Source organism: Sturnus vulgaris, chromosome 11, assembly GCF_052056855.1.
Source record: "Sturnus vulgaris isolate bStuVul1 chromosome 11, bStuVul1.hap1, whole genome shotgun sequence".
NCBI classification, from domain to species: Eukaryota; Metazoa; Chordata; class Aves; order Passeriformes; family Sturnidae; genus Sturnus; species Sturnus vulgaris.
The window spans coordinates 209,085-227,079 of NC_142253.1; the positions used below are offsets into that span (position 1 = coordinate 209,085).

General features: G+C 42.1%; 1 protein-coding gene across 3 annotated transcripts in view; it reads left to right on the plus strand.

Annotated features, from left to right (window-relative positions):
* The window catches only part of TMCC1 (transmembrane and coiled-coil domain family 1), a 71,178-nt gene that overhangs the window by 11,554 nt on the left and 41,629 nt on the right, over positions 1-17,995 (plus strand). For 2 of the 3 annotated variants that reach the window (XM_014874136.2, XM_014874128.2), the window contains 2 exons: positions 2,839-2,895; positions 5,519-6,230. In XM_014874136.2, the coding sequence (XP_014729622.1) occupies positions 5,685-6,230 (546 nt within the window). In that variant the 5' untranslated portion in view covers positions 2,839-2,895; positions 5,519-5,684. The remainder of the gene's footprint in view (positions 1-2,838; positions 2,896-5,518; positions 6,231-17,995) is intronic. The other variant, XM_014874152.2, reaches the window with a different exon arrangement.

Here is a 17,995-nt window from a genome sequence, read left to right on the forward strand (position 1 = left end):
GAGGATTTTAGAAGAAACATTTCATGTTTTGTATGGGATCAGACATAGTGCCATTTTTGTCCCTGAATATCTTAAAAATCCTGTAATTCATACCTAAACACAGTGCCAGCCTTTTCCTTTAACAGCTCTCTCAGCCATACTCCCTTTCTGGTCTTGGCCTGGGGAGGGTCTTTGTGTATCTGTATATTGTGTTTCTGGTTTTTCTTTCGGACTTCAGTAGAATTCAAAAAATATTTTCTTGGGTAAATTTTGGAGGAGGAGGATGAGGAAGAATTATCTATGTAAAACTGTATCTTTTCCATTAAAATAGTATTGTTTTCTGTTTTCTTTCTGCCTGTATTCTGCCATTTACCTAAGGTATTTGTATTTAATTAGTTCTTGTATGTCTTCTTCCATTCTGGCCCCAATTTTCCATTCAGACTTTTTCAAAATTTTCAATTTTTTCTATTATAATAGCTAAATATACACATTTCTTCAGATATTGGGTAGTCATGTAACTATCCAGTTTTTTTTCTTGAGTCAAATTACTTACTCTGTTACTGGTGTTTTCTTCTTTAAGTGTTTTCCAGATGACAGCCCCCTTGAATTTCACACCCATTCTGGTTTCTCATGAGTTCTTTTTTTCTAATAGGTTTAGCTGTTAACACCCAGGGCTTTCTCTCCTTATTTGTGCTGCTGAGCAATGATGCTTTTAAAATATCTTAATCCTCCTTTGGCAATAAATCACTTGCCAGGGTTCCCAATTCCTGTAATAGGTGTGTGCTTTCCAGTGTGTGACTTGCTTCTTTAGTCTTTCTTGCTAAACTGTTTGCCTGGATACAGACTCATTTTGGGATGGGTTTCTGAAAATAATCTGGGATTTCTCAAACTGAGCTGGGCTATTTCTTAGTAAAAATCACTTCTAATCTGAAACAACTGAAAAATGCTTTTCTTTTACCAAATAGGATGAGTGGGAAGCATCTCCTTCCTAAGATCCCTGCTAGCTGTGATGACAAGTCTATAATGAGCTGTTAAATTGACCTGTTTATGGAATAAATGTGAGGATTAAATAGGTAATTGTACTCCAGCATTATTGTTAAGGATTCATGGTGTTCAAATATGGCATCAGTAAAAGGTATTTGAAATATTCTATGAAAAGGCGGAATTTTTCCTCTTTCCTTTCCTTGAAAATAATTTTTCTTCTCCATTTCTGCAGTCCTGAACTGTTTGTTTCTGTACCAAGTACTTCAGCTGCAGATAAGTAATCTCTAAACTAGTTTTCAATGGTAGCTTCAGAGTTCACTTTGTTTACAAAGAACTGTGGTTTTGAGGGGAATTAATTAAACTGTTTAATTTAAAGTAAACTATCACTTGAATAAAATCTAACTAAAATCTGATGGGCCGAAGTCTTTTCAGACTGATACTTGTCAAATTTTTTGAAATGTTCATGTTACAAAGTATTTGATAATGAAACATGAAAGAGTGGGAGGAATTGGCAAAAAAAAAGTAAAGCCAAGATAATGTCTACGCTTTCTAAGTACCAAAAAGTGAAGGAATTTTGATTAGCCCTGTGCAATAGTTTCTCAAAGTTCAAAATAATTCTCAAAATGGAGCTTGTGACAGAAAATGGGAATTTTGGTGATGGGTCAGTGGGAGCTGTGATTCACACGGGGACAGTACAGGTAGTTTTGGTGCTAATGCCACCTGTGGGCCCTCTGGGACAGACTCTGAGCTATGGCAGCTGTGAAACTATTCGAGCCAAAAGCAGCTGCTGGTCTGCAGGTCCTGTAGTGCTAGGTCTTATCTCTGAGACCTTTCTGACAAAAGCTCTCACAGTTACTATAAATAAAAATAACATTAAAACTTAAAAAAAAAAGACAAATAGAGGGACTGAAATTCTGTTAGTGACACCTAGTATGACCAATGCTTCACACATTATATTAGTTCTCCACTCGTGCTAGTATAGAAATGGAATTTCTTCAATATGAAGATCTTTTTCCAAAATGTATTCATTCATTTTATCTAAGTTCCTGATAATTGCTGTCATCACTTTCTTCATATCCTAGCATCCCACTTCAGTGGATCTGATTAACCCTTTCTTCCTCTCTTTCTGTCTTGGAGGTGGGAATCTGATGTGGAATAAAGCAGTCAGAATACCCCAGTTGTGCAGAGCTCTTGTAGTGTTCCTGTGAAGCATAGTGTACTCCCTGTTTTCAAGAACTGGTTGAATTAATTTTCATCTTTGGGAAGTCTGGGTGATTTGGCTGGGTTTTGGCTGGCTAGAGAAGTGCAGTCACCATGTCTGCTCTCAGCTGTCCTCTTGTCATCTCCCAGCAAGCACCTGGCACTGAGTTGTTGGCAGAAATGTCCAGACAGCAGCTGCCACGGGCTGTGCCAGGTGCAGGTGTGTCTGAGTGCTCACAGCTTTTACTCCTGTCAGGTGAATGCCAGGTGAACAAGAGCCAGCTGTTTGACCTGTGCTGGGGGCGTTGAATGACTAGATAGGAGAAGAAAATAAAATCTGTATGGTGCAGACTGACCTTGCAGGCTGGAGCCCTGGCGTCTTCCTCTGCTTTCAGCATGTGGTGGTGGCCATAAATCCCAAGAGAAAATGCTCCTTCACAAGAACTTCTTGATTAACTCCATAAGATTCAGTTTTAACTTTAGTCATATTTGTGCCCCTTCCGTTATTTGAAAGAGTTTAAAATAGGACAACTTCCAGGGGTACTTGCATTTCAATGAAAAAAAAAATACTATTAAAAATATTAAAAGTTGAAATCATGCTCTCACTTTGTTGTTAATATATATATTTTTCCTCCCATTTCCAGAATTGTATCTCATACCCAATTTCTTTTGCAGTTCTGTTCAGTGGAGGGACTGCTGTGGGTCAGCCATGCTAAAGGGCAAATGATGGAGGCAAGTACAAGTTTATCCTTTCACTGTTATCTAGTGTTGATTTTGCCAGTTTTTCCTTTTGAACTGTTTTGTTTCCCAGGGCTCCTGGGAAATAATTGCACAAATGAAGGACTGTATTAGAATGTTCTGGGATGTAATCATTTTATAACATCTGTTCAGTTGGCTGTATATGGAATTGTGAATTTTGTTCCTGATCTAGTATACTCTTGTACAAATAAGAAATGTACAGTTTTTGAACTTTATGCCATAAGGTATTGTTTCCTCCCACTAACAGAATATAAAGGTGGTTGTAAGTAGAGAAAACAAAAGCGAGCACAGAAGTTGAATCCTAATGCAAGTAAGTGTGCTAATTATTTATGAAGATACACAGTTCTTCACACTTAAGAGTATTTTTTTCCCCAAAAGTAGATACTAGAACAAATCAGTGGTTGTAAGGCTCTTCATACCAGCTGTGTAATTTGCAAAGCTCATTTCAGGCTCACAATAGAGTCATCCTATGGAAATAGAAATAGGAGATGACTACAGAGCTCCCATTAGGAGCCTCTCAGAGGCCACATAGTTTCAGAAATCTGTCCCACAATACACAGGGTGGCCGTGCCTTGTTTGTGAGCTCACTGTGGGTTGGTTTGTAGATTGCCATAGGGTTAATTTTAAGTACGGTAATTTTTTCTAGCAGATAATGCGTGGAACTCCAGTTAGACTCAAGTGCTGTTCTTTAAGAGTAACAGCATTACCAGGGATAATGTGGATAGAGAGTGTGCAGGAGATCCAAGAGATCCTGGCTGGAGTGTATATTGGTCATCTTAGACAAGAACTGCAGTTCTTCAGTGAGTCTTGACTGAAAAATAAATGCCGAGTGAATTAGCTAAAATGAAAAAAGCCGTTACAGGTCGGCTGTCAGCTTTGTGTTTTACAAACCAAATAGTTTTGGGACTCTTGATTTTTTTAGATGGTGAGTTTTGTTCATTGAACCTTTTGGTCTGTTGGTTAGAAATGAGCATCTAGTTTTGTGATTTTTTTTGTCCCAAAACATAAACTTTCTGCAAAACCTGTTACCTGAGGGAAAAAAAAAATATTAAGAAAGCGCAAGCTCAAAAGTCAAAGCATACTGTTAGACATAAAGGCACTTAAATTCATTTAAGAAAGCGTTAAGTAAGTTGTTGGCACATCTTTTTTTCTTCCGTCACACAATTGCTGCATGAATGTGGGTAAATATATTTTATTCCTCTACATTTAATGTGTTACTGATTAAACTGGCCGGTATATTTAGACTCAGTGCTTATAGCATCTTCAAAGTACTGAGATAAAATCTTTCATGATTCCAGTGTTCTGCTTTCTGTAAGTTCTGAGTTTCTTCTTGCCTCCAACTAATAGCAGTGACACTTGGAAAAAAAAGAAAGAAAGAGGCAGCTCTTCTGATATTTTGAGATGGCAATTTGGAAAGCATTTTGGAATACCTCTTTAACCCATTGTGTTTAACCCATTGTGTTCAGATGCACAAAATCGAGAGCACTCCAATTGTAAACTCAATGCATTATATTTCTTCAGCTGTTTTAGCATAGAAATAAATACTCTCAAATCCCAAATATGTTGAGCTTCAAATAATTCTTCTCTAAAGCACAAACTCCTTTCTGCCAAGATTGAGTTAGACCTCTGTGAGCTGGTTTCTGTATTTGTAGAAGCCTAATCAAAGTTTTTTTCTGCAGAAAACAGTGGTCAGCTTCTGAGCATGTGATCTCATGGTGCTGATGTAAAACTCTTCCAGATACTGTGTCCTTCCTTCCTTCCTTCTTCCCTTCCTTCCCCATTTCTTTGCTGACCTTCTCCTGTAGTTGTTGCTATACAAGTGCTGAGCTGCAGTGCTGAATAATCCAGTCCTGCCTGAGCCCAGGAGTGACTCGGGTTGAGCTCTCCAAGAACCACAGCTCCTGTGCCAGAGACTGAACTGCACATACCTGGTGCTGATCCCTTGCAGATTGGTTGCTTAATCTACTTTTCAAAAGGCATTCTTGTTTCCTCTGGGAGCTGTGGACAAGAGTATGCCAATTGAAAGCATTTCACTTGCCTGTTCTTGCTTGAAGACAGATTTTCAGATCTAGTTTCCAGTGCCATCAGTGGATGCTGGCTGTAATAAGTAATTTCTCAGTGTTTGGAAATTAATAACTCATTTGGAAATATTCTGGTTTTTTGCATGTATTAAATACGGTTAAGTGAGGGTCTTAGTATCAGATCTTTGTTAAAGAGCAAAATTATTTCTGCTGAAATGACTAACATGCTCTTCAGAAGTTTAACCTCATGTTCTGTTAGATGTTGTTATGGGCTTGTTCTTAATAAACAAAACCCCACTGGTTTTTCCTTGCGTCTCCCCCTTTTGAACAGCTTTTTTACCTTTCTTGCTTTCCTGCATCCTCTGTGTTGGGCTTCTCCCCCCAGGCAATGAGCGACTTGTCTCACACAAGTTTCAGCTTCTGCATACAGCCTAGATGCTACTAATGCCCTGTGGAGGGGTGCTCCAAGGACTGATACATTTTATTTTGTTAATGGCATGTTTTGCGCATTGGATTTTTAACCCACACTTGCTGCATGGATGTATAATAATGACTACTCTTTTGTTTAACATTAGATAAGCATGAGATCACCGTGGCACAGCTGCATGTGTAATCACTCTTGAAGCAATTACACACCTAATTGGCTGGCAATCTTGGCATTTTCAAAATAAACACGAGCCTTTTAAAGAAAGGGGACATATTTATGTATGAATAGTCAAATAAACTTGTTGGGTGTCATCAATGGAGCCGTCTGGCACTGAACAGTTGTCTGATGACCCTGATCCTGGAGGCAAGTCCCAAGATCAAGAGATTAAAAAACAACATGAATCAGAGCAAAAATTATCCAAAATAACCCATAATGCTTTGGAGAACATTAATGTCATTGGTCAAGGCTTGAAGCACCTGTTCCAGCATCAGCGCAGGAGGTCGTCTGTTTCTCCACATGATGTCCAGCAAGCTCAGGCTGAGCTGGAGCCTGACCTGGATTTGGAAAGCCAAAGCGTCTGTGCTGAAATTGATGGTGTCTCCACCCACCCCACAGCTCTGAACCGGGTGCTTCAGCAGATCAGAGTGCCACCCAAAATGAAGAGAGGGACCAGCCTGCACAGCAGGTGGGGCAAGGGAGATGCCCCGAAAGGCAGCCCACAGATCAACAGAAGGTCTGCTCAGGATATTCAGTCGGGTCGGCCCAGATCATCATCCACTACAGACGCTCCCACAAACTTGTCTGTGATGGAGATTGCTTCTTCTATCTATGTAGGTGGAGAGGAGGCCGCAGCAGCAGCAGTAAGTTACTCAGATTTACCTTTGATCTTTGTCATCTCCTTGTATGTTTTCTTAAGCCCTTTGAAATCTTGTTTTGAAAAGCAGGTTTCTTTCAGCAAATTCAAATGGTGCTGTGTTCAAAAGCTTCTTCAGTGGTGAAGCAAAGAGCTTAAAAGATGCATTAGTCATTTTCTCACATGGCAGGTGGCTGATTTTATATGTATTTGATCAGTGAAATGAGAGCTACTTTTGAAACACATTAGGTTGTTTGGATGGCACACCACAGTCAAACAAGGAGTGATGGGCCGAGCAGCAGCCTGAGTAGTCCTCCTTAGCAACTGTTAGCTAGTTCCTGCAACAAAACCTTTCATTTACCTAGATTGCTTTTGTAATTCCTCCTTATTTTCTTGTGTATTTTATAAAAGCAAAGAATGCCAGTTTGAGTGGGTGGATGGTGCTGTTGGTCTTCTAGGCCTGCGAGAGGCTCTGGGAACATGGGCTGCAGCCTGCACAACTGCTCAGCCCTTAGTGCTGATTGCCTGGACGTGCTTTAGATCAGCCTGGCTGCTCTGCTGATGAGGGATCACTGCTGTCTCCTTCAGTTTGTCCTGCCTGGGTGGGAAAAGCATCCTCTGAAATGACAGTCTCCATTCTGTGCCTCGTTCTTGGAAAGTTGTGCATATCAGTTTATTGATGATACCAAGAAGCAGCGTTTGTCTTACCATTTCTCTCTTTTCCCAGATAATTTAGTTGAAGTGTTCTTGGAGTTTGATGGGGTTTTTTGTTTGCTTTTGGAAAGACTTAGCTTTCTGATTAGCTAATTTTAGCTTATTCAGGACACTGGTTCGGAGAGTCCCCTGAAAAACAGCTCTTAGTAACAAAGGGATTTATGAAGTCTGGATACTTTAATACTTTAATAAGTTGTTCCCTGTTGCAAGAAACATTGAAGGAATCTACCTGGAACTGTATTTGAAGCTTTTGTTTCTTGCCAACTGTAACATCAACAGAGATAGTAATAAAGTAGTTGTGAAAAGCGTGCACACTCCTGGGCTGGTTAACTTTGTGCACAAGAGTTGGAAGAGTTATTCAGTAGTTTAGTGCCACCTTCCAAAAATGGGGATCTCTATCCCCTCATGCCTCCAAGTGCCAGAAAGGTTAAGACTGATGCAGTATTGCTATGCAATCTGTGTAATGTTGGGAGCTGTAAAAATCACATGAACAACTTGATTTAATTTGCAGAGGAAACACAAAGTAGAAATTGGAAAATACAAATGTTGGGATTTTTTCACAGAGAATGACAGAATGTTGTCTGATATTCCTTGAAAAGCACCGTGTGTGTTTGCCATGTTAACATAGTATTTTGCTGTTACTTTAGTCTCAGACGTGGTGTCTTGGCTATGGCATGTGACTGTACATACTAGGTTTAAAGTATGTTGATTCCACTCAAAGTTACAAATTAATGAGAGACAACTTGCAGGTTAAATGCAGATGATTGTACATCTTTAAATAATACACAACAGCTTTTACTGAATTTTCAGCATAGAGATGTAATGCATTTGTAAATCAGCTCCATGTAAATTTTAGATCACTAATATGATTATCACAGAGCTTCTTGGTTTATGATTTGATGAAATCAGTAAAGCATAATGCAGTAAATCACCCTTATAGCAGATGTCAGTGCTGTTTTCATTGGAGAAGCCAGCTTAGCATTCAGGCTGCCACACTGCTGGAATTTATGACTATAAATTATTAATAGGTTGTTAAGTTTCAAAAACTAACTCTTCATTCAATAGTTTCTATTAGAACACACTTCAAATGAGAATCAGTAAAGAGACAGGAAAAATCTGAAATCATTAGAGCAAACTTGAAGTTGGGTGTAAATTCAAACTTTAAACACTGTCTTTAAGTTATGAGGTATCTGAAGTTGTTTCACGCAGTGTTACTTTAATCCTAAATTCTCCAATTTTATTTAACTTCACTGAGGCTAGATTACATAATGAAGCTTAAGAAATAGAAATCATTTGTTTGAAGTGTCTGGCAGATAACACTCAGTCATCAGGGTTGAGAGTCCTCTGGACCCCCAGGTTCTACCAAGCCTATATGGATTGTCTCTACATCCAACTTTCACTTAATTTTTTTGTTGTTGTTTTGTGCTCACTTTCTCAACACTTTGCTTGTTTGTTTCCTTCATCTTTTTGTGATGTCTTAAATAAATTTTTGACCTTTTCCTTTTAATAAAGCCACACCAATTTCACTTTCTTGGTTTTGGTGTTTGCTGCTGACAGTAAAGCTACACTGACTCACCTTCCCTCAGCACGGAGTATTTCCTTCAAAATTATTTAAGAATTTCATAAATCCATCTATAATTAGAAAAATGCCACTGAATTACAGCATTGATCCATCTGTTACGAACATATGGGCTATACAAGCTACAAAGAACAGAGAAACAACACACAGAATGGAAAAGTTGTGATTTAATAATGACAAGAACTACATAACATGGGATTTATAGTCAAGCAATATAACTCTGTTTTTTGATTCCTGTCTTCCGTCATTGTTTGTTTTGCTGGTACCTCCCCCTGTTGTGACACAGCTTGTTTCTTTGGTGTTGGATGTGTGCCAGCAGTTCTGGGGCTCCTCTGCCCTGACAGGTAACAGGTGTTGAACTGCACAGGGCTGTGTCCATGCCTTGATGTCACCTGTGTCACTGTGCTGGCACTGCTCTTGTGGCAGAAATTCCTGCTCTGCTTTCCTTTCTTTCTTTATTTTTGTCCCAGTATTCAGATTTATGACACTTAGGAAGAGTAACAAACATTTTGTTTGCTTCCCATGCTCTGTACCTGCTCACTAGGACATTGAAGTGAGAGGTGATGGGCTCAGTCAGGGAGCTGCAGGCACTGCACACCCTTGTGTGCCTTGCACCCTTACTGCTTGTAAGATTTGGCTGCTGAAGGTTTTGCTATGAGTAGGAAGTCAGCAGACTTGGATTGCTGAGAAATTAGCCTTCAGTTATATTTTATCAGAGGCTTATTTTGTCAGAGGATTATTCTGTATGGTTTTGTGGGCTGCTGTGAAATTGTCAGTGCTTCTTATTGGAATGGCAGGAGTCTTACCTGTTGCAGAACTGTTTTGTCAGGCATGGATGAGCAGGAGCCCACATGCTTCAGTCTAGCTTACTGCTGAAGCTTAAGACCTGTTAAAGGCATCTAGACTATTTCCTTATCTTCCATATTTTGTGGAGTCAAGCCCAGAGCTTCATCCTGCAGCGAGGCTGCACAGTGATTGGAGTTTATGCTTAACATTGCCTACATGAGCTGTGTTGAGCTTGGCTAAACCTTGTGATTTATTTGCTCGTTGGGTTGGTCCTGCTTGATCCTTTTACGTCTGCTTTTTAAGAGTAGATGCTGTGTCCGAGCAGTTTGGAAAAGGAAAAAAAAGCCCTTATCAGCCTGGCCGTGTCCACGAGGTAAATTGCAAAAGTGCAAAAGGAAATGTTGTAATTAAATTCTTTAGTATACTAAGCCCCCCCCATAGGGCAGCAGTGAAAGGGCAGGGCTCAGAGCAGGGAAGCTCTAGGAGTTGCTTCTCAGAGTCCCCTTCTGCCTGTGTCACATGCAGAGGGCTGTGTGCAAGGAAAAGTTGCTAAACAGATATGTTATTGATATTTGTTTGTTTTGCTTCTGTTCTGTCTTGGACTGTTTAAATTTCTGAAAGTTCCTACCCCATCACCATTTTTTCACCCCCTTTTTCCTTGGTGTCTTTGTTTCAACTATATTAACAAGATATAAGTCATCTTTCTTCGTGTTCTGGGCACTGTTTTGCCATTTATGTTGCATTTTTAAAAATAGCTATAGCCAATGTGCATCTTTCACTCCTGACCCGGAGTTTCTGGCATGTCAGATGTCTTCTTAGGCCTCAGTCTTCCTTTTTCAGGAGCTCCCTCTTTCCCCAGCCTGCTTATTTCAGGCGGCAGGGTCAGTTTCCACCCATCTCCTGATTAGATACACCTACACTTTCCTTTTCATGTCTACAACCCCATTACACACACACACACACACTCCACTGCACGCAGTGTCAGAAAGCTTAGGAGGTTGATCCCCTCAAAACGTTGTATTGTTAACTGGAGTGGAGGATTGGGTTGGTTAGGTGTTGGTATTTTTTTTCCCTGCCCATGTTTTATGTGTAGATGCTACACAGTTTTGGAGACAGGAGTCTTTATTTTTTGTTCTGCGAAGCCCTTGGGCCAAGGTTGGGCCCTGGGTGCTGGGGCCAGGCTGGAGTGTTCTTGCATTGGCACTGGAGCTCACAGAGGTGACAGAGCTGCCTGCTCAGGCTGGTCAGGGAATTTAGAGCTTCTCTTACTATGCAACAGTAGCATAATACAGTCTCTGCTTTAAGCACTGGCTTATGTGAAGAGCAGGATTAAGCCTGGAGCAGCTGTCAAGAGTTTAGCAAGGACTGTGATGCTCCCTGTCAGGTAAAGGTAGAAAACTCTGGTGCTGTTGTAACTTTGCTTGTAAGTAGGTTGACACTGTGGTAACTCATGTTTGTATGGTTCTGCAGAATAATGAGTTTTGGATGAGCCTGATTCTTTGGTGCTGAGGTCTTCCACTCTCAGTGGGAATGGGGGACATTGAGTACTTAGTTGCATAAGGGAGAAAAAATTCTTAATAATCCTCTGCACACAAAATGTTTTTAGTTCACAGTATTGTTCTCTGTTTTCTCAATTTGTTGTTGTAATTGAAGGGCAGAATGTTATCCCAAAACAACGGATCGGATTTTTCTGAATACCTCATTTACATATATTTGCATGTGTAATAATCCTGCCACATGTTGTTAGGCTTTATATAGAAGCTGAGAAATGAGACTGTCATAGCATTGAAAGTATAATAATTAAAATCTTACTGAGATACTTCACTTAGGCTTTTATTTCAAGTAGTCTAAATATTTTTGCATAGATCTTTTCTTGTAGAGGCAACCCACTGAGCTGAGAAAATCAGGATTGTGGTTGTTTGAAAATGATTGAGCCTGCACGAATCTCATTGGGGTCTCATGTACTTACAGAGCTTTTTGTGGGATAATGAATTATGTGTCAAGAGCAGAGCAATATTGATGTTTGAGAGAAATGGAATTACTGGTACTTTGGTGAGCAGTTGTGTCCACATGCACTTTTATCCATGCCTGTGACCCCCATGCAGGACCCAGCACCTGGCCTTGTGGGACCTCATTCACTGGGACTTTTACCACTGAGGTCCCTGTGTGGTTTGCTGTCACTTGGGCATGACAGCAGTGTTGGTGATGGAGCATGGCTGTAGTGAGGTCAGGTTATTCAGTCCAGGTTCTGGACAGGGAATTGGTTTGGAATGTTTGGTGGAAGCCTTTGGCATCACTGAGATGACAGACCAACTTGAATTAATTTAGTATGAAGTCATTTGGTGGATTTGCAGTTTTTTGCCTTGGTAGGCCCAGACACTTTGAGGTTGCCATTTGCTTGTCTTGGGGCTGCAGGAATGATGAGAGAAAAGATTTACTGCCCTGCAGTGGGATTCTCATAGAGCAGCTTTTGAAAGGCTCCACTCGCTTCAGTCCTTCTGTATCCTGACAGAACTTCACATGTCTACGTCCACTTGTCAGTTTTGACAATAAGTTTTCATAAATGTTTCAAATGTCTTTGGATTTTGGTTATCAACTTAAATCTGTATTCTGTTAATGTCCACATTTTAGAAAATGAATACATATACTTTTGGCATAAGTTTATAGTCTTTCACCTTGCAGCTTCAATACTTTCCAGATTATGTCTGATATTATCCCATGGGTATCAAAAACCTACCAGCAATAAACTTGCTTTTCTTAATTACTTGAAGTGGCTCCTTCCAAGTGCTAACACTGGTCTGCACACTGCACGTAGCATAAACAGGACAACAAGCTGCCATCCTTTCAGTATACGTAGCACAGTTGCGAAAGAATGAACAGTTTCTCTCCAACTGTAAATAGTCTTATGGTAATTTATTTGCAGAAACTTTTCTGCAAAATCTTCTGTCCTAAACACCATGCAATACCTGTGACAAGCACTGTGAAAAGGCAAAAGATAAAGTTTTTTATAACATTAAAACCATGTGGAAGGTCAACTGTGGCTGTGAACAGTATGTCCTGGATCTCTAAAAGATTACTTTGGCTTTAACCCATTTCCCTAAAGAACAAGCAATCTTAGCACCATAATCTAGTGTTGGCTCTCTCGTTCAGCTTATGTTGGTGGTGAGCATTTGGTAATTTTCTTGGTAACTAATTGAAGCATTTTGTAGTTTTGGCTATAAGGGGCTGTAAATGCTAAAAATTATCTCGCTTTCAGCATCTGCAGCTGAATAATGTTGAACCAGCACCAACTTGCACAGTTCCTATGAAGGGAGAACTTGTATTCATTTGGGTGGGTGAAGCAGGAACTGCCCTGACAAGACACAAGGTGTACAAGAATCTCCATGGACGGACAGTACACAAACAGCATTTCAGGACAGCAGGAATTTCTCTCTTTCTTTCAAGTGGTGCTGTACACCCCTGGAGCTGCAGATCTGGGCTCCCAGCACATCAGAATGGGGTTGGGTCATTGTGGCTGGGGCAGCTCTGGCTCTGTGTGCCTGTGCACTCTGCTGCCAGCGGGAAAGTCAGCCCAGCATTCGTGCTGTGTAGGGTGCTAGGGCTGCACTGTTTGTGCCTTGCAGCAAGATAAGATACTGACAGATCACTGGGGTGGCTGAATTGCAAGTTGAGATAGGTCACGGGTAGGCTGAGGGTTATTTCCCAAGCTCAGAAATTAGTCTTCAGTTGCTTAATTGCCCAAGCCCATTCTGCACGTGGCACTGTTTTCCTTCTCTGGGAGCAGTGATCTTTGTGCAGCAGAGAGGGGCATTAGGCTCGAAGTCTTGTTTGTGGGCAAAGGATACACACACCCTCTGTATGAGGAGAGCCAAGAATTTAATTTTAATATAATTGAAATCTGAAGGATATCATCATTATTAGTCCAGATATAATTTTTTACAGAAGGAAAAATACTATTGATGTTAAAATGTTAAACACACACTTCTTATTTTACAATCCCTTCCCTCAATTTACATGCACCGTTCCAGTGTTCCTCAGGTCCTACAGTCGGTGATGTTGTTCTGGGCAGGGTGGAGGTGTTAGCACCTGAAGTTACCAACAACGGGAGTCCTTCACTAGGAGGTTACTTGGTTGCTCAGTTATAAGGCTGAAACTGTAACCTCAGTGCTACATCTTCTGGTGACCTGGTTCAGCCATGATCGAGCGAGCTCTGGAGATAGGTGTGTGCTGCAGCAGGTAGCAGACAGAGCCACCGCAGGTGTGTCACCAATGTTTTTGACTTGTCCTCATCTTCCACAGTAGAATACCATCCAAGATCATCGCCAAATCTCTCTTAGGACTGGAGTCAATTTCAATAAAATTGTAATTTTGAGCCATTGAGAGTGGAGCTGAACCATCTTTATTCCCATTGTCTTTACTGCAGAGATGTCACCAAAGTTAAAGATAATGCTTTGTTTGTTATTCACTGTACCAACACTCTACGATAGTTACTGTGCTAATGTCGAATTCCATGGCAACTCAAAAACATTTAAAGTAATTTCTAATTGTAGATTTGACTGTGATATATGTCTTATTATTATCCTTTTTGCAAAGTTGTCATGAGTGTTTTTTTGAAACAGTTATGTTGAAAATCTAAGTGTAATTTAGTTGGAAATTAATGTTAAAATAATAAAACTTGGGCTTTTGCTTTGCAGTAGTCCACATAGGAAGTGGGTGGCAGAGAGGAGAGACATTGAGTGGTACCATGACACTCTGCCAGGGTGCTGGGATCAGGCAGGGTTGTGGCACTCCTGGCTGTGTTTATCTGCCTTGTGCAGTTTGCAGATGGAAGTCCTGAATAAAAGGGCTAATCTAATCTCCCGGTTCCAAATGGTGTGCTGGAAGGAAGGATATTTTACTAGGGCATGTTCAAATATTTTACAACTATGAGAATGCTGTGACTTTCCTGATGAGAGGTAGGAATCTGTCATTCTCGAGCAGCAAACTGGTGCTGGCCAGGAAGAGAAATATGGCCCCTGAAAAAAATGAAGTAATTTTTACTCTAAGCAGTGCTATTCCCATGTCCCACTTTCTGCCAGCCCTGAATGTGGGCAGGACAGGTGAGTCTTACTCGAAGTAAGACTGTCTAAACGAAAGCAGGCGTGGAGGCTTGGGTTAGCAATGTTGGGAGCTCCGAGAGGTGAAGTCATGCTGGTGGTGACTGCAGCCGCTGTCAGCAGTCAAGGTGTTGCAGTAGGGGACATAGGCTTCTCTTTCCCTCTCAATCAACTTCATTTGTGAACTTGATGAGAATTTTCTTAGGAGGACATGGCATCTTTTAAATATGTGAGTTTCTGATGATCCTTAAATGTGATGGGCTTTGGTATACCCCAAGCCTGGAAGAGTTCATGGTCAGGTTAGATGAGGCTTGGAGCAACCTGGTCAAGTGGAAGGTGTCCCTGCCCACAGGAGCGGGGTGGAATGAGATGGTCTGTGACATGTCCCCCAGACAGGTGCTGGGGTGTTGTGGCCCGGTGCAGGTGTGGCCCGGTGCAGGTGTGGCCCGGTACAGGTGTGGCCCGGTACAGGTGTGGCCCGGTGCAGGTGTGGCCCGGTGCAGGTGTGGCCCGGTGCAGGTGTGGAGGTATCGGCCCGGTGCAGGTGTGGCCCGGTGCAGGTGTAGCCCGGTACAGGTGTGGCCCGGTGCAGGTGTGGCCCGGTGCAGGTGTGGCCCGGTGCAGGTGTGGCCCGGTACAGGTGTGGCCCGGTACAGGTGTGGCTCTGGCCCTGCCCTCGGCTCCCGGGCGCTCGGGCCGCACAGCCGTGCTCTGGCCCGCAGGGGGCGCCGCGGGGCCGCGCGTGGAGAGCGCCCGGGCCGCGCCGTGGGAACGGGGGAGTTTGATAACGGGGGGGGGAGTTTGATAACGGGGGGGGAGTTTGATAACGGGGGGGGGAGTTTGATAACGGGGGGGGAGTTTGATAACGGGGGGGGAGTTTGATAACGGGGGGGGAGTTTGATAACGGGGGGGGAGTTTGATAACGGGGGGGGGGAGTTTGATAACGGGGGGGGGAGTTTGATAACGGGGGGGGGGAGTTTGATAACGGGGGGGGAGTTTGATAACCGGGGGGGGAGTTTGATAACCGGGGGGAGGGAATTCAAAGACACCTCCAGTGCTGTGTCCTGCAGCAGCCCATACCCTGCTGTATGCAGAGACCTGGGGCTCACTGTAATGAATCCAGAGCACTGAGGCGTCTGTATTTTATTTTGAATTTTTTTATTTTGAAATATATATAAAATAAGTCCGAGAACGTGTAGGTTTCAATACATGAAATTTTAATCTTCCAAACCCTCTGCAGTAAAAAAATATCTCTCCTTTTGGTTATTTCAGAAGATCCCTCTGTAAGAGGTTATCAGGCATATGCCTTCCTGTTCATTTACATGTGTCAAGCATTGATGTAACATTCATACGTATTTATTTCTTCTAGCTTTATATGGTGCTAAAAGATATTTTTTTTCAAAACTATGTATTTGATATACAAGTAAAAAGCTGTAGAGGATCCTCCATGAGAGGGATATTAAAATAAATAATTCTACTGAGCATTTTTATAAAGAAAACTAGTTACAAGATATTTTGTACCAAACATTAATTCTATTTGTGTTTTGTGTTCTCATGAAGAGATATCAGGCAGAGGCACTAGTTCGTTATGTCAACTTCATTTGAAATATGAAAATAAAATTTGGTGCCTTTTACTGAAATCTTGATTTTCTCCATCATATTCCTGAATAAAAACAGAAGAATTCACCAATTAAGCTATTACACAGGAATGAATTGCTGTAGGAAGGTAATATAAGAAAAAAAAAGTAACAATAGCCCAGCAACGGGGGACTAAGGCAAAGAGCTGCATGTGTTCAGAGCAGGAGCCATTAATTAACTGTGAAGATCATAAGCATCAGTTTGGAAATGCTGAATGTGAGGCCTTGGCTCCAGAGACAAAGAAGAATGTTTCTATCATCAATTTTGCTAATCTGGCAGTCCCATCTCAGTCTGATGTGAATTATATCCCAGATAAGCTGGCTCCATTCCTTATCTGTATCTCTCTGACCCAGACTCTGAGCCACAGGAGCCTGGTGGGGAAGGGAGAGCTGAGTGTCTGTGGAGGAAATGAGGCTCCCTGTGTCCCAGGTGCAGGTACCAGGTAGTCCTCAGGACTTGAGGCACAGAGAGGGAGAGGCTGACCATTGGTATCTGCTGTCAGGCAGCATGGAAGCAGGGAGGTTTGGGTGCAGCAGATAAGGTGGCAGGGCCAACTGGCTGTTCTGGCTGCCCAGGCTCCAGCATTTTACTCCAGTGCTGTGGTGGACTCCCACACGGCATCACTGACTGACTGCATGTGTGATCACACGCTCTCACACACTCTTACACTCACGCTCTCATTCTCATCTCACACACACTTGCCCTGTTGGTCTCTGCAGCAGTAGGCACGTGAGCTTTCCTGGCACACAGGCTGGTAGTATGGATTTTCTGCAGCAGCAATTGAACGATGTGCATGAAGCTCCTGAATATAGCCCAACTGCAGAACAAGAAGTACTGACCCAGTTCAGGGAGGTGGAGGATGCAGCTGCTAGATGCAGAATCCCCTGAGCATCTGGTGTCTCCTCTGCCAGTACAAGGAGGTGTTTCTAGTGTCCCAGTCTCTTAAGTTTTCTGTGCTGTCAGCTCTTCCTGGTCATCACAAAACTGAGGCCTGGTAACTGGGTAATGTACATTATATATATTTCCAAAAAGGGGAGAGCATTTTGAAAAGGACTCCAAGTTCTGGCAAGGAATATTTCCCCTGTACAGAACGTGTCTGCGTTCAATACCCTTGGGTTACCCATGACTGGGCAGAATGCTACTGAATCCTGCTCTCATTTCATATCTGGGATTTTGGTCTTGAAGAATTCATCTATTGATGTTATTTTTGGATGACAGTTGTAAAATAAACACCTCTGTTTAATCTTCTTCTAACTTTCCCTTCAAGCTCTATTTAAAGAACCACATTGACCCTTCTCATAACCTTCCATGGCCCAACTGCAAATGTTTCCTCTATCTCTAGTGCCCAGATCGCCTGATGACTTTAAAAATAGGCTAGAAACATTTTCCTTAACAGGGCTAGTATTCTGGCCTAAAGCACCTTCCTTTTTCTACAAGACTATGCAATCATGCATGGCAGTGAACTGTACTTACCTAGTACCTGCTATTGGAAGGGATTTTGTATGGAGTCAATGCACAACTGAGTCCCAACAGCCAGGTACACACCACAGCTATACATACCATGCTGTCTGGGGCCCCAGGTTTGTCATAGCTGGAACATGCAATGGGGTCCCTTTCAGCCAGTTCACTGCCCAGTGAACCTAAGGCCTGAGGAGAGTGAGCAGCCCTGGATAATCCCGCACTGCTGCTGAGTCAAGACTCATCAGGGACAGGCTCTGGCATGGGAGCTGTTCCTTTTGCAGTAGTTTTGCTGGTAGTTATGGAGAAATTATTTTCCTGTGTAGGTAAGGCCATGTACTGGAGTGATCAATGCCATGGCTATTTCAGCGTAGTACAAAAAGGGAGCCCTTCCTATTGCATTCAGGATGCAGTTACAAAATTGAATTGGAAATTAAATCCTAAGAAGTCCAAAACTAAAATGCTGAGACAGGACTACTTCAGAAATAGACTTGTTTCCAG